Below are 16,335 nucleotides of genomic sequence, written 5' to 3' on the forward strand. Positions count from 1 at the left end.
ATAGAAGGAATTTGAAATTATGTCTACTTTTACTTATCAGACTTAAGTACATTTTAGAAATTACATTTACTTTTGATACTTAAGTATATTTAAAACCAAATACTTTTAGACTTTTACTCAAGTAGTATTTTACTAGGTGACTTTCACTTTTACTTGAGTCATTTTCTATGAAGGTATCTTTACTTTTACTCAAGTATGACAATTGGATACTTTTTTCACCACTGCACATTATACAAAGTAAACAACAACCTACAAATATGTCTGACGATGAAAACGTGCGAGTGATGAAGAAAACTACTGGAGGGGCGCCCAGGTGTTATTGAACCATAATTATTTGAGCCTGAGTATTCAGAAGAAGAATTGAGGCAAATTGAGCTTCAGACATCTAGCCACCATAGCAGTAGCTAGACCACAGCCCCAACCCATCCCCAGGATCACCACCCTTACAAAAAGCATTGCAGTTTTGAAACTGCAGTAAAAGTGCAGCAACTGCATTTGACTGTGGTATTTTGCACGCTGTAATTGCAGTTAAACTGCACTCTAACTGCAATAACACTGCAAAAGTACTGTTATTTTGGACGCAGTATTTGCAGCATACTGCAGTTATACTGTAATCTTTTTCGTAAGGGCAAAGACTGGTGGTGCAGTTGTGGCAATTGAGCTCCAAAGCCGCGAATGAGGAATCTTGGTGCTGCAGATTATTCGAATATGTGACTGCAATTCTTACATAAATGGAGAAACGTGATGATGAGTTGCTGTTAGTTTGCTTTTGTGACGACAGGGATATTGCTGCCCACATAAACCCTGATGTCCTGAAAACATGTTTACATGTTGGAGACAGCTGGGCCAAATGGACAGTTCCCTACCGGGTAAGTAGCTAAATTTTACTTTATAGAATGATCGCTTATCATAAACCTCTATGAACGGGACGTTAGTGGATTTTATGTTTTCATATTAGCCCAAAACACTGAGTGTTCAAAACATTAAGAACATCTGCTCTTTCTTGACAGACAGGGGGAGGGGGGAGTTGCAACTCAATATTAAGAATGTTTGGTAGCCTATGTTAATTTATCGCAATGTTTCTCCCCTCGTCATATATACATAGGGCACATACGCTAACCTGTAGAGCACCAAGGCCTATGTCTACACGATATGGTGCAATGGTAATAACACAATAAGAACACCTCGAACTTCAAGAATCAGGCTAGGCTACATACCTCCGCACGCTTGCTTTGTCGCTTTCTCTTCTCAAACGACTATTTGTATTTTGGCACAGCGCCAGATCCAGTCCATGGATCCAGTAGCAACATCTGTATTTTTTAGTATCCTTCGGTTTAGTATCCTTCGGCAGGTGGGGCTATTTTGAGCGCCACATTTTTAGCAACAACAAAAATATATATATATTTATTTGGAGGGGGCTTGCCTGTTTTGCATGTTATATTGGCATTAATACGTGTCACATATCAGTTTGCAAACAATGTATAATTGAGTTAATAAAGCCAAATACAAACATGGACTCTTTTTTTTTTTCTTGAGTAAGGGAGCTCCAAAATGCAGGTGTTTCAGCCTACCTCAGTGCTTTCTGTGGTGGTGAGGCAAGCCAGCAGAAAATATGGAGCGCTGCGCCGTGATTGGCTCAGTGTTCTGTCACTCATGGAGACACTACGTTACCACCAAGTCTAAGGGTAGAGCTTGAAAATGCTAGCCCCTTGGGGCTGCCGTATAGTTATATTAGAAGTAGCCATCCAAGAAGGCTCAAGGTCATTGGTCACAGATAAAATGACATTAAATCACGTTATATCTACAGTAGCTTTGATTGGACTGAGGTCAATATCATACTTAGCTAGCAGTCATCATCATGAATCAAGTCGACAAATCTACTGGCAAATCCTTTTTAAATCCTTGTCATATGAAGAGAAATAATGAAGAGAAATTATGGATAAAACGTATCGGTGCTCATCGGCCATTAACATTACACAACAAGTTGGAAATCGTAAATTCAACAATGAGTGGTTTGGAAGGAATCAGTGGCTAACTGCAAGCATTGCAAAGCAATCATTAGCCTGCTATTCAGCAGAGTGGCAGTGTGGTCCCAAGTCTAAGATTAAGGGTCTCTTTTCCTAGTTTAAAATGATAAACATTCAACATTGGCCATGTTGTCAATGAAGCATGATTTGTGCCGCGCTCAAAACAACTGTTAACTCGGAACGGCAAAATCTGACTTTCGTGAGTTCAAGACAACTGAGAACTCGGGGAAAAATGAGCTACGACTGGGAAAATACGTTTTGAACTTTCATCCAACTCTGAATTGTAAATCGGGAACTCTGGCCTCTTTCTAGTGCTACGACCTGAAGATCACTGACGTCATCATGATTTGACCTTTTTTTTCTCCGAGTTCCCAGTTGTCTTGAAAGCACCATAAATCCAAAGAATGCCAGACTTTGATGACAAAGTTTGATGACAAAATTTGCCCCCAATGGACCGCTGTGCCACCTTCCTGTTCAAGTGAGCACATCACAACAAGGTGAGTCCAAAAATGTATTGTATGCTACTGCATAAATTATCTAATATGCCAGCTACTGTAGCTAAGAAAGTAATACTGAGTGTATGTTGTGTAGTAAACTGTTAGTAGCCCATGTACCCCACCCTAATAATTTGGTTTATTTTCACATCTTAATTTCGCCTTCTGTTCTGACTTGGTGGTGCACATGTAGCCTATAACCAGTTTTTGAGAAATGTAATCATCAAATATTGTAAGAGCTTTCATTGTCTGCTTATATGCCCTCTTTATTTATTTTACGGTTCTGACTTGGTGTACATGGAGAACACTGTAAGAACGGCCCATGTTCTGAATGCTGTCGCTGTACATTTCAAAAGTGTTGAACAAATACATATATTGACTACGTCGGTCCTAGCTCGCTCATCAATGTCTTAATCGAAATTACGGATTGCCTCTTATCCGCTTGTTTTCCCCTTATGTCATAGTTTGTACATCTCAATTGTCAGTAGAAGCCACATTTGTTTAAGCAAGTCAGCCATATCTGCTATGTTTTTTTAAATGGCAGTAAATGAGGCTGAATGAACTGTTTCACTGCCAGACAAGGCTCCGCTGATATCTAGGTGTAGAAGTGGTAAGGTGTTGGGACTGCTGTTGGGGCTCTGCTGTTGGGACAGCTTTGTGTAGGCCCTAACAGTTTGTGGGCACCGTTTGTCACCATTATAGTGCAATTAATGTATTGTTTTGTGTTGTGTAGTGGCTTTGCTGGCATGCATCCCACTTTTTTTTTTCCACCCCACCAAGATTTACATGCTAAAATCGCCACTGTGTATACCTAATTCTATCAACATTCACATCAGCTCGTCCCTCACGAGCTCCTATAAGGGAATACCGTGACGTTTCTAAGTACACATTCAATTACTCAAAACAGGTAATACTTTTGACAAAAATAGTTAATTCGACCATATGCTTTCAATAATACAACGAATTTGTCCACACTGCGCGGATTTCTGAATAATGAATTCATTGTCAACGGAGCAGAGCAACGAGTCACGTGACCCATTTTTTCGTTGTCCAAACACTTAAAAGACACACCCTATCCCCTCAAATTAAGTGGACACTTCTGATGACGTATCATGACGTCTGAGGAGTATACACTTGCCAGGTAAGGGAGGAATTAATGTTTTTTTTAAATTTTTTATTCAAATACAGATCAACAATTTACATTCTTACATCATACAAAACAGAACGCAGGTATTAATAAGAAAATACTGGAAAAAAACTAACAAAAAAATTTATAAAATAAAAACAATTCTAATGCAATTCTAATCACTCTGAAAAAATCTTATTGTAATGATTTAGGAAAATGTTATTCTTGTTATTGTTCACTAGGGTTAATGTTTTAATAAAATAGTTAAATTTAATTAAAAAAAAAAAATGTTGGTATAGAATTTTGTTTGTGTATTAAGTATTTGGCAACAAGAATTAAAAAAATTACAATCATTTCAGTGGTCTTGTTATCATTGCAATAGTAACATATTATATCTTTCATGTCAAAAACATGGGCAGTGTTCATAATGGTAAATAAATATTTTGCAAGGTTTTCCCAAAATTCTGACACATTTACATTCAAAGAACAAGTGAGACAGATTCTCACCTTCTTTTTCACAGAAAACGCAGATATCATCAACAGCCACAAATTTGGATATCATAGAATTACATGGATATATCTTATGTAAAATTTTGAAGTGCACTTCCTTAACTTTGTTTGGTATACAATATTTGTAAGGCCTTAACCATGCATTTTTCCAGACAATGCCAAGAATAAGCATGTTCCAGAAAAACATTCCTCTCGGTGTAAGTTGGTTTTGTGAATGAAGAATTTGTCTTATAAATTTATTACAACAAGATTTCTCAAGTAAGCCCACGCCTTCCAATCTGAGTTCTGGATAAACTTTGTGATCGTTACCAAAGCTAAGATGAGTTTTCATTCATGTAGTTAGACCACTGGGAACGGCTTTGATCACAGAAATAAACTCTCTGAAAGGTATTGGAAACTCTTTCAATGTTATAAATTGTTCATATGTGAGAATATTACCCTGGTTGTCGAAAATATCAAGAACAAAGTCAATATTCCTCTCATGCCAGCTGGGGTAAAACAATGACTTATTCCTTATAGTTATGTCTGAATTATTCCACAAAAGAGTTTTATGTGGGGGAAAATTGTGCAGGAAACATATTTTCCAGGCCATTAAAGCTTGTTGGTGAAACCTAGCCAATTTAGCAGGTAATCTTTCAGGAATATAATTACATTTCAGTAAAAATTTAAGACCTCCCAATTTATTAAACACATTATTTGGAATGAAATACCATATTGAATCAGTATTGATCAAACATTTTTTCAACCAGTTTATCTTGAGTGTTATTTATGTCAACAAAATCCAACACTTCTAGACCACCTTCAGCTCTTTTGTTAGAACTGATTTTTTTAGTTTGTGAGACTTTATTTTTCCAGATGAAGTCAAGAAAGGTCTTATCGATCTCTTTACAAGTAGTAGGATTTACACATAACGATAATGAGGGGTACACAAAACGAGACAGTCCCTCTGCCTAGGACAGAAGTACTCTCCCAAGTATAGAAATATCTCTTTATAGCCAATTATTAAATATATTTTTAGTTCTCTTAATTTTAGGAGAGAAATTCAAATGTTGTCTGACTAAGTGATTTTTGACAGAGGTATTCCTAAATAGTTAACACAGTCCTTTACAGGAATATTTTCTATTTCTTTATCATCAGAGTCAAATAAATATAATATTTCACATATAGAAACATTCAGTATTAATGCTGATGCAATAGAAAATGCAGTTATAGCATTAAGGGCATGGGCGACCTGGTCTTTGTCTCTTAAGAAAAGAGTAGTATCATCAGCCAGTTGGGAAATTTTGATTTCTTTGTTAAAAATGGTTAAGCCATACAAATTTGCATTATTCAGAATATCTAGAGATAGAAGTTCCACAACCAAAATGAATAAAAATGGGGAAATTGGGCATCCCTGTCGTACACTTCTGTTGATACTGAATCTTTTGGAAGTATTAAGGTTTAGTAGCACATAACTATTTATATCTTTGTAAAACATGTGAATTACTTTAATAAAATGTTCACCAAATCCCAAAAGTTTAAGAGACCTAAAGAGAAATTCATGTTCAATTGTGACAAAGGCTTTACAGAAGTCCAAAAATAAGACAACCTGAGTCAATTGCATAAAAGGTTTTCATAAAAGGAATTGACAAATTATGATATTGCAATGGGATCTTTGCATAAAACATCGTTAATTTTGAGTGCAGTTATTTTCTTTTGTACTTTCTCTTTTCAAGTGCAAAAAAGCAACTAGTGTTTCTTTCCCCCTCTTCAATCCATTTTGTTCTTGACCTTACAAAGGCACCCTTTGCCAGATCCGTGTAAAGCTGTTCTAATTCTAGTTGTAAAGACTTGAATACAGACTCCTCTTCTTCAGATAGATTATCTTTCTTTAGAAAACTGTCAAGCTTGCTCATCATCTCCTTTTCGTTAAGGTTATTTAATTGTATCAGCTCTTTGGCGCGTTAAATGACTACCACTCTGACTTTATATTTGAAAAATTCCTATCTACTTCCATGACCCAAGTCTTTTCTTGTAAAATGGCGGAATGATTTGTAAATGGGCCAGCCTTGGCCGGAAATTCGTCACTCGTTCATCCCGCGATGATTGTGTTTTTAGCCACAGGTAGCTTGTATTTGCTTTATATGCGCTAGTCAATTATGAGTGCATGTCTATATATAATTATTAATATACGCCTACTGTATGATAGTTAGCTAACTAACGTTAGCCCGCATAGCTGGAACTTCTGAAGAAGGAAAATTATTTATTTCTACAATTTCCAAAAGATAGCCAAACAAAAACATGTACTTTTTACGAGACGTGATTGTGCCTTCATGTGCATTAGAAGCACAATGTCTAACTTATTTGCATTCGTTTTTACTTACACTTGTATGTTGACTTCTCCATTGATGTTGTTTTTACGTTTTCGCGGACTTTTCTTAGCGGATGTACAATCGTCGCAAATTGAATTATAAGGTGTTTCAGGAACCGGAGTGAACACAATTGTACACCTGCAAAACCGACTAAAACGAGAGCTGAGGGGCTTACGTTGCAAACTTCCGTTGCTTGGCTAATCATTTGGACCACCCGCCAAGATGGCGACGGGGATTTCCCCAAGGGTAAATGGACGTGGGTGTGTCTTTTCAGTGTTTGGACCGCCACCCCGGTGTTCCAGCACAGCACTACAGGGAGAGAGATGGGGAAACTCCACTGAACTAGTTTCAATGTATGGATTCACTAGGAAGTTTCTGGATTTTGGGAAAATTTGACCTTTAAATCAATATACATCAAAATCACATTTGAGTCTTCCTCAACAACTCTAACACGTGTTGTCGTGTATAAAATCCTATATTTTCTGACATTGTGTTATTCCCAGACTGACTATAGACATTAAAAGCCCATTCATATGCATACCTGGACTCTGAGGCCATGTAGGTTATCATCACAGGTGCTTCTAGACAGGTGGACTGCGGCAGCATGAATGTGTTTTGTCTCCTCTCCAGCCTGAGGACTTCCCTGAGATGGAGATCTTGTGGCAGCTGACCTGCGCCTGGAACACAGGCATCCTGCTTTACAGCCTGGCCGAGTACCCTGAGGGGTGGTGTGGCCTGGGCATGAGCTTCCTCCGCCACCTGGGCTCCCTGCAGGAGAGCTACCAGACACAGGTACGACTGACTGACTGACTGACTGACTGACTGACTGACTGACTGACTGACTGACTGGACAGCAGTGGAGCGTCAAATGAGAGGCCTTGGCCCATGGAATACTGATTTAAAAATAAATAATGCAATCTTTATTTAACTAGGAAAGTCAGTTAAGAACAAATTATTATTACTGATAAGATGCCTTAAGAAAAGTTTGGTTGTATACCTGTAAATGAAAAGAGATATAGACGTAGTCATTTGTTTCTTATATTGCTAATATCCAGTATTGTTTGTCCACAGGTGTCAGATCTGTACACAGGTCCTGGATAGTCTGGACAAAGCCAAGAAGAACCTCATCATGGAGGAGTGATTTGAGCTGGTAGAGCTTTGCAGAGCTCTTTTACTGTCTGGTACCTGATATTATTAATGTGGTAGCTGGGATGGTAGTTTACTGTATGATGTCTCACTGGTTCTTGTATGACTGACTGGTCTCCAGTTTAGTCAGCTCCTCCAGGATGTCAGTTGCATCCTGCCCTCCCCCAATATTTCCCTATGGAGAGTTCAGATAACTGTTTCTAGTTAATGTTTTGGTACTTCTGTACATGAATGGACTTTATTTTATGCCTCTCGCATGTAAAATTCATATGAATGTAATATATGTAAAATTGTATTTGTCTTATTTAAACAAATCATCTTAAACTGCCAATACCAGTGGACTCAAATAAAACATCAAAATCATAACCGAGTCACATATTTTATTATTTTCAAACAAATAAACTCTTGTCCAGTCCAAAACAAAACCCCAAACAAAATAGGCTGCAGGACTGTTCCCTCATGACTAGGACAGGGAAGACCGTTCGGCCCAGCGTCCTGATAGGCTCTACCACCTGTGGTGTGACAGGAAGGAAACTACTGTACAATCAAAGGGTTCGCAAGCACTTACTGCACAGGTGTGCTGTCAAACAACTCATCACCCAAAAGGACAAACCATAACCTGACCGACCCCACCCCCCCAGAGCTCATGTCTCTCTCACTGGAACAAAGACCCTCATCAATTATACAAACACAGAGGCATTTCGGTTCAATCTTGTTCTACCGCAACCGCAATAGAAATAATACAATTAAATCTAGTTCTTTGGGCTTTATTGACATGGCTGACCGAGAGGTATAAATACCAGACGTTAACAGTCTGGTGTTTAGTTGAAACACAGCTGAGGAGCAGTTCTAAAACTTCTAAATGAGATAATGATCAATGCACCTCATGGTTTCTGGAATATCACCTTGTAGGTTGCTGCCTGGGTCTCATCTTCATTTTTTACATAATTGTTTTAATCTATACACCCAGACACCATTTTCCACAAGAAATAACATGTAGACAGGCCCTACTTGAGGGAATTACATTCCCAACTGACAAACATTTTTCCAATAGGCAGCTGAAGATTTGTCTATAGAGAAATACCAACATTACAGCACATTTGTATGGAAATTATATCTCAGAATAGCTCAGTTTACTTACCTGACATTTGTGATCTATAAAACATGTTTTGCCCCAGTTTGTTTCACACATGCATGAAGCACAGGTGAGGGGGATCTGCTGGGGGCATATTTACATTTGACAGCTACCACACCCTTTGAAACAGTCTGTATGCAGTTTATAAATGGCTCTGTTCCCTTCGGTTATTCCCTGAACTCTGGTTTTGACACAGGTAATGACAGCTGGTTTAGCAGTGGCGCCTGGCAGGTGGGCACACCTGTTCAGAAAATGCCTTCAGGTACAGGTGCTTTAGGGGGAAGTAGGGGACCCAGAGCGCTAGGTGACAACTTCCTGTGGGCATATAGAAGATGGTCTGGCTCTCAGGCATCTGAGAAAACTCTTTCCCCTCTACCAAAAAAAGGTGGAAAATCAAAAATGTTCACAGGGTAGGGGGCCACAGCATTCCTTATTCTTCAACAAGTCCCCTCACATGTACACAAACACAGTGCCAAGATCCGCAAAGGGAGATGGGGCAGGTCATTTCAATCCTGTTGAATCCATACAGCCAACTCAGGCAAGGGTTTACCACAGAAGTGGTCTTCACAAAGCTTCACCGCATCATAAGATAGACATATTACATTCGCTTATTAAATGCAAATGCCTTTAAAAATCGCTCAGATCGTTCAGTCAATTACTCTCATTCACATTTAACAGCTTTGAACTCTCCATGTCTCCTTTCAAACATGGTGTTTCAGTCACAGGGGAAATTAAATCTGTGTGTTAGATTCCTGAGCTGACCTAGCTCGCCCCAGACATGCCATTGGGTTCATAACACAGTGGTTCAACACATGCCCAGAACTAATTCAAAAATGATTTAAAAACTTTAGATACACAGCGCATATACAGTGTATTCGGAAAGTATTCAGACCCCTTGACTTTTTCTACATTTTGTTAAGTCACAGCCTTATTCTAAAATTGATTAAATACTTAAATCTACACACAATAACCCCATAATGACAAAGCAAAAGTTGTTTTAATGTTAGCAAATGTATAAAAAATAAAACTGAAATATCACATTTACATAAGTATTCAGAACCTTTACTCAGTACTTTGTTGAAGCACCTTTGGCAGCGATTACAGCCTCGATTCGTCTTGGGTATGACGCTACAAGCTTGGCACTCCGTATTTGGGGAGTTTCTCCCATTCTTCTCTGCAGATCCTCTCAAGCTCTGTCAGGTTGGATGGGAAGCGTCACTGCACAGCTATTTTTAGGTCTTGCCAGAGATGTTCGATCGGGTTCAAGTCCGGGCTCTGGCCGGGCCATTCAGAGACTTGTCCCGAAGCCACTTCTGCATTGTCTTGGCTGTGTGCTTAGGGTCGTTGTCCAGTTGGAAGGTGAACCTTCGCCCCAGTCTGAGGTCCTGAGTGCTCTGGAGCAGGTTTTCATCAAGGATCTCTCTGTACTCTGCTCCATTCATCTTTCCCTCGATCCTGACTAGTCTCCCAGTCCCTACCGCTGAAAAACATCCCAAAAGCATGATGCTGCCACCACCATGCTTCACCGTAGAGATGGTGCCAGGTTTCCTTTAGATGTGATGCTTGGCATTCAAGCCAAATAATTCAATCTTGGTTTCATCAGACCAGAGAATCTTGTTTCTCAGTCAGTCTTTAGGTGTCTTTTGGAAAACTCCAAGTGGGCTGTCATGTGCCTTTTACTGAGGAGTGGCTTCCGTCTGGCCACTCTACCATAAAGGCCTGGTTAGTGGAGTGCTACAGAGATGGTTGTCCTTCTGGAAGGTTCTTCCATCTCCACAGAGGAACTCTGGAGCTCTGTCAGAGTGACCATTGGGTCCTTGGTCACCTCCCTGACCTTAAATCTACACACAATAATGAGGCACAGATCTGGGGAAGGGTACCAAAACATTTCTGCAGCATTGAAGGTCCCCAAGAACACAGTGGCCTCCATTCATAAATGGAATTAATAATAATTGGAACCAACAAGACGCTTCTCCCACGATTGCTCAGTTTGGCCGGGCGGCCAGCTCTAGGAAGAGTCTTGTTGGTTCTAAACTTCTTCCATTTATGAATGGAGGCCACTGTGTTCTTGTGGACCTTCAATGCTGCAGAAATGTTTTGGTACCCTTCCCCAGATCTGTGCCTCGACACAATCCTGTCTCTGAGCTCTACAGACAATTCTTTCAACCTCATGGCTTGGTTTTTGCGCTGACATGCACTGTCAACTGTGGGACCTTATGTATGTACGTATATACACACACATATATATATATATATACATACACACACACATATACACAGGTTTGTGCCTTTCCAAATCACGTCCAATCAATTGAATTTACCACAGGTGGATTCTAATCAAGTTGTAGAAACATCAAGGATGATCAATGGAAACAGGATGCACCTGAGCTCAATTTCAAGTCTCATAGCAAAGGGTCTGAATACTTATGTAAGTAAGGCATTTCTGTTTCTTATTTCTAATACATTTGCACAACTTTCTAAAAACCTGTTTTCGCTTTGTCATTATGGGATATTGTGTGTTGAGAAAAAAAAAGTATTTAATCCATTTTAGAATAAGGCTGTAATGTAACAAAATGTGAAAGAAGTCTGAATACTTTCCGAATGCAATGTAGGTTTTAATCAAAACCCCTCTTTAGTGTTATTTTGGGTGGGGGGGGAAAGAGGACAATCCAAAAGCAGGTTAAATTGCCTCTTTGTTAGGACATCCAATACAAGTATTGTCTTGTTCTACCCGTTTAAGGCCACCTTCATGATGGCATATTCAGGACAGTACCATGTGACCATTCAATCAGAAGAGACACTCCTCTTGGAAGGTAGAGAGTGTAATAGGGTGATCTGCTGCTCAACGTGGGTCAGGGAGCTATGGCTGCCTAAATTGGAATCCAATCAATTCTTAAATTACAACAGGAAAAAGGGTCAAAAGAATACAGGGGGAAGATAGAAATCCACAGAAGTGCGATGCATTCGTCTATTGCACTCACAAGTTAGGCCTCCTGGAAGTCAGGAGACAACGCAGAAAAAGTGAACATTTAAAATAAAAAGTTCGATCTGTTTTTTTCATTGTCAATTATTTATAGCTTCCCTCAAAGTACAGGTAGTAATATAACAATTTGTATTTGATGTAAGGCAGTTTGGTGTTTTGCAGAGAGCCCTGTTACACTTCTCTACCCCCATCCTTTACACAGAGCAGCTAAAAACCACAAGCCAAAAAAATCCCCCCTCCAAAAAAAAATATCTAACAGCCCTCCAAGTAGACAATTCTAGTGAAGTGTAAAACGTGTAGTTTTTAATATGTAGTAAAATCGCAGTAGGATTTGATAATTTACCTTGTGATTTCATTATATAAATGTAGAGATTCATAACTAATTTCTTCCATTGGTTCTGCCTCCCAAGAGGTCTGTATCAGCTGCAGCACCAACAACTGGCAGCTGATCAAACAGCAAGCTGGTAGATCACCAGTCTGTAGGCTTCTCCACCAATTTCTTCAGTAATTACAAAGAGCGATAACTCCAACAGTACCATCAGCTGGGTTTGATATTATCCAGTCCTTGTAGAAAAAAAAAAACCTAAGTGGTCTTTGCTTCTCATCTTGCGTGTCTTTTTTAAAATGTGATTTGATGAACATTTACAAAGTGTTCCAACTTGTATGATTGGTCTCCGTTCCCCTGCAACTTCTCCTGAATCCCTAACTCCTCCTCACTCCAGCGTCGTCTGTAAAACATTCTGATCTTCAACTGTCAGTCCCATTTCACAAAGAACGATTCATTTTGCTTTTCCCTTGTTTTGTTTTAAAATGACAAATTCATTTGAAATGGCATTTCCAGTCTTGAATGGATTTGCTGAGAAACTCATGCAGGGGTGTGCACAGTCACAGAAATGGTGATAAGACTTGTTTTCATTTGAGATTAACATAATGATGACACTAAAACTTGATATGAAACATATCTGCAAAAAAGGGGGAGGGAGGAGCTCTTCGGGGGATGGGCGGGGTGTGGGGGGGGGGGGGGGGGGGGCTCTGCGCCGACAGAGGGTTACAGCTGGGGAGCTCAGAGCTTCTCTGAAGAAGGTATCCAGATGTAGGGGCCCGACTGTTCCTCGATGATCATCTTGATTTTGTTGTAGATCTCCTCTAGCGAATCACCCTGTACAATGGCTGGAGAGAGAGAGAGGGAGACGCACACAAATATCATGAGTGCATCAATGCATTAAGGTTCCTACTCGCACTACAATACAAGCTCATCTAAAATATTTAGCATCTGTGAAAAAAAATGTAATAACTAGTGGACTTACCTGTGAAAAATTCTCCAAACTCTTGTTCAAGCTTAATTGCTTTATCAAAGACTTTATTAGCTTGCTCGTAAGTCTGTCTCTTATTCATGTCCCTGCAACACAAGACATGATTGTGCAGTACAGGAAGTGATTGTTGTATGGAGTTAACAGTTAAGTGCAATGCTTTTAACAGTATTAGTTCCAAGAACACACACTTACATAAGAGCTTCAATGGATTTTGGTTTGATGAAAATTGCGATCGAATAAAGTTGTGCTTGTTGCAGTCGCTTTATAGCGTTCCCAGACACGTCCAGGATACAATGTTTTCCCTGCAGGAAGAGGAAAGAGAAAACGAACAGGTAAGTATGAAAATACCACATACTCTATCAGGCTCTACATCCATTAAGAATGAATCAGAAATTAACCCTTGCTGCAAACTTGTGAGGACCCAAAAAAGGTGAACATTTTTCCACACAGAAACATGCAGAAACGCTGTAAGAATTTCCCTATTTTCAAAGTGGGGTTATCACAATACCAGCATTTTACTAACGATGTGATCCCAGGCCAAGTACCACAATACCAAGTAGTATTGTGATACCAGATTTTGCTTAAAATTAAATTGATTAAGCATATAATTTGCTACCTTTGAAGCATCTTTTTGAGTAGGCTATCGCTTTTCTGTTTGTCCTGTGCCATCCAAATTTGTGCATAGCCAAGGTACCATGTTGCTAGCTAGCTAGCTAGCCAGGTAATATAACTAAACAAGGGTGTTTGTTATCAAACCAAAAATAGCCCGCGACATGGTTCCTTACGTAAAATGCGCGCCAATTAGCAGTAGAAAGGGGAGAAGGTAGCTCCGTTAATATGGAGCATAACTTCTGAGTGGTTTGGCCTAGAAACTTTCAGTGATATAAAGGCCAAGCATTACTGTCACTGTGCTCTGTTTTTCCTCTATGGCTGCGTGACAGCAAAGCCTAGCAGACTGGCCTGCTTGCTCGAACGGGCGAATTTAAAGGTACGTGTCCACATCGCTCGCGCTGCGAGCCGCTCCAATAACTAAACAAATTTAACAGAAGCCTCATCACCGTCTGCACACCCCCAGCTCGCCATCACGGCTAAATAACATGTCAACCTGATGGAGATGTGCAGACAGAATGGACAGAGAGAAGCAGCTGAGAAGCAGGCTGATCACAGAAGTCACCGGTGAGACTGGATGAAGCATTCTGATATAAACTCTCGTGGACCGACTAAATGCCAAACTTTCGCGTGAGGATTTTACTTCTGGGTAACCAAGATTCATTCTGATGACATATCGGACATCAGGCTCTGAACTTGGTTTGATATTCTACTTGTAGGACGCGTAGGGATGCTGTGCTCAGTCATTCATTTATTTGAGAAACAATTGTAAAAATGTAATGTAAATGTGAGTCATTTAGCAGACGCTCTTATCCAGAGCGACTTAAAGTCAGTGCATTCATCTTGAGATAGCTAGGTGGGACAACCACATATCAAAAGGCAAGTACATTGTTCCTCAATAAAGTAGCTATCAGCAGAGATAGTAATGGGGAGGGGAAGTCACATTTATTTAGTGATCACACAGGAAGAAGTCAAGATCTGGGAGTCTCTTTTATATCTCAATCACGGATACTTATTTTATTTTGAATACGGATCTACACGATTCATGTGGATTACCTATTTTGAGATCAAACCGGCGAATATCGCAGAAAAGTGACGAGTTTGCATCCCTGTATGCTGTACATTTATGGTGTGTGTGTGTGTGTGTGTGTGTGTGCCTCCATACCCTCTCGGCCACTGCTCTGACAGACAAGATGCTGGTCCCATAGAGGTTCTCGTTGAACTGGCCCGCCTCAATGAACTTATTATCCTGAATGTCCTTCTCCATCTGCTCCCGCGAGCCCACAAAGTGGTAGTCCTGGCCGTCCATCTCGTTCTCCCGCTGCGGACGTGTCGTGTCTGCACAGAGAGAGGGACCAGTTCAAATGGCGGTTAGACAGAGAGTGGTCACTAAAACACAGCGCTTCCATACACTGCTGTGATAATGTGATGCACGTTGCGGAGTGGTCTACTCACGAGGAACGCAGGAGCCAAACTTGTGAGAGAACTCTGAAATCAGATCATCGTTAACTCGGTCTTTCATTGGGCCTAAGATGATCACAGGCCTCGTGTAATGAACTGCAAACGAGAGGAGAGGAAGCAGGTCAGAACTAATGTCTGCAAACACTGGAATAAACATAAGCATGAACGGTCTCCAACACAGAGAACAAATATATACACGTATATTATACTTACTCTCCTGTCGAATCACTGGCTCGTATGAGAGAATGGTGTCTTCCTGGCCCTCTGAATAGCAGAAAGGAAGAAAACAGGTGCCATCTTTATTATAATATGACAATGGATGACCAGAGTAGTTTAAAGTAGTCTTTTCATGCAGTCACATTTTCCATAACAGCACATAAGAGAAGGGTTTCCTACTAAGTGCCTGGTACCACCTCAGTGGAATGCCAGCTAACTACAGCACAGAGGACTGAAATAAGTTCTGGATACGGGCGTAATGACGTGCAGCATGCTTTTCATTTCGGTAGATTGTCTTAGAAACAAGGCATTAACATTTTCTTTTCAAGAAAAACACGGTTGCCTACTTGAGCTGCTTTCACTGTCGCTGGTGTTTGACGTCAGGCATTCTGCAAGGAGAGGAACATGTTTAGGGTGGGGAAAGTTTAAACCCGTCAGTGGTTGTAGTAGCCACAATCATTTTGGTGAGAAAAAAAAGATATATGTTCACCACCGGTCTGAGACATCAAGAAGAAAAAACAAATCCCCATTGTCCCACTGCTTAACCCCAAAGAAAACAACAGCCTTGTTCAGAGTGACATCACTCTCTATAGGGGGAAGTGGTTGGAGGTGGCAGCAATAGGAAATGAAGTGTTTCCTTTCACAAAGTCCCAATTGACCCTGCGGTCCCTTGCCTACGTTTCCTACGGAGGGGCCTGAATCTGTGACGACACATACAACGTCAGGGACAAGCAAAAGAAAACAGTGGAGGTTAGCCTGTTAACAAGGATGCATGGGCACTGGGCAGTCAGCTCGGCTGGGGAAGTTAACCAGGATGCATGGGCACTGGGCAGTCAGCTCGGCTGGGGAAGTTAACCAGGATGCATGGGCACTGGGCAGTCAGCTTGGCTGGCTAACAGGGGAAAACAGGATAGAAAAACCCTGTCCGGTAGGTTCTTCCAAGTAATCACTCTCTGACAATGCC

General features: G+C 40.4%; 1 protein-coding gene and 1 long non-coding RNA gene across 16 annotated transcripts in view; one reads left to right on the forward strand and one right to left on the reverse strand.

Annotated features, from left to right (window-relative positions):
- The first annotated feature begins 771 nt into the window (after positions 1 to 771).
- On the forward strand, positions 772 to 8,017 carry LOC115205264 (uncharacterized). 5 transcript variants are annotated; one of them, XR_003880567.1, is made up of 3 exons: positions 772 to 869; positions 7,139 to 7,300; positions 7,580 to 8,017. It is a non-coding gene; the product is annotated as an uncharacterized LOC115205264 (long non-coding RNA). The 5 variants fall into 5 exon arrangements; XR_003880570.1 differs by lacking the exon at positions 772 to 869 and adding an exon at positions 2,485 to 2,524; XR_003880568.1 differs by lacking the exon at positions 772 to 869 and adding an exon at positions 6,121 to 6,861.
- A 4,760-nt stretch (positions 8,018 to 12,777) lies between these two features.
- LOC115205265 (disks large homolog 3) overlaps positions 12,778 to 16,335 on the reverse strand; it is a 126,688-nt gene continuing 123,130 nt past the window's right edge. For 8 of the 11 annotated variants that reach the window (XM_029771044.1, XM_029771043.1, XM_029771046.1 and 5 more), the window contains 7 exons: positions 15,719 to 15,760; positions 15,369 to 15,419; positions 15,150 to 15,251; positions 14,860 to 15,032; positions 13,278 to 13,387; positions 13,080 to 13,171; positions 12,778 to 12,942 (listed from right to left, as the gene is read on the reverse strand). In XM_029771044.1, coding sequence (XP_029626904.1) covers positions 12,836 to 12,942; positions 13,080 to 13,171; positions 13,278 to 13,387; positions 14,860 to 15,032; positions 15,150 to 15,251; positions 15,369 to 15,419; positions 15,719 to 15,760 — 677 coding nt within the window. In that variant the 3' untranslated portion in view covers positions 12,778 to 12,835. The remainder of the gene's footprint in view (positions 12,943 to 13,079; positions 13,172 to 13,277; positions 13,388 to 14,859; positions 15,033 to 15,149; positions 15,252 to 15,368; positions 15,420 to 15,718; positions 15,761 to 16,335) is intronic. The other 3 variants (XM_029771048.1, XM_029771051.1, XM_029771052.1) reach the window with 1 other exon arrangement.

The sequence above is a fragment of the Salmo trutta genome, chromosome 13 (assembly GCF_901001165.1).
Source record: "Salmo trutta chromosome 13, fSalTru1.1, whole genome shotgun sequence".
In the NCBI taxonomy this organism is placed as follows: Eukaryota; Metazoa; Chordata; class Actinopteri; order Salmoniformes; family Salmonidae; genus Salmo; species Salmo trutta.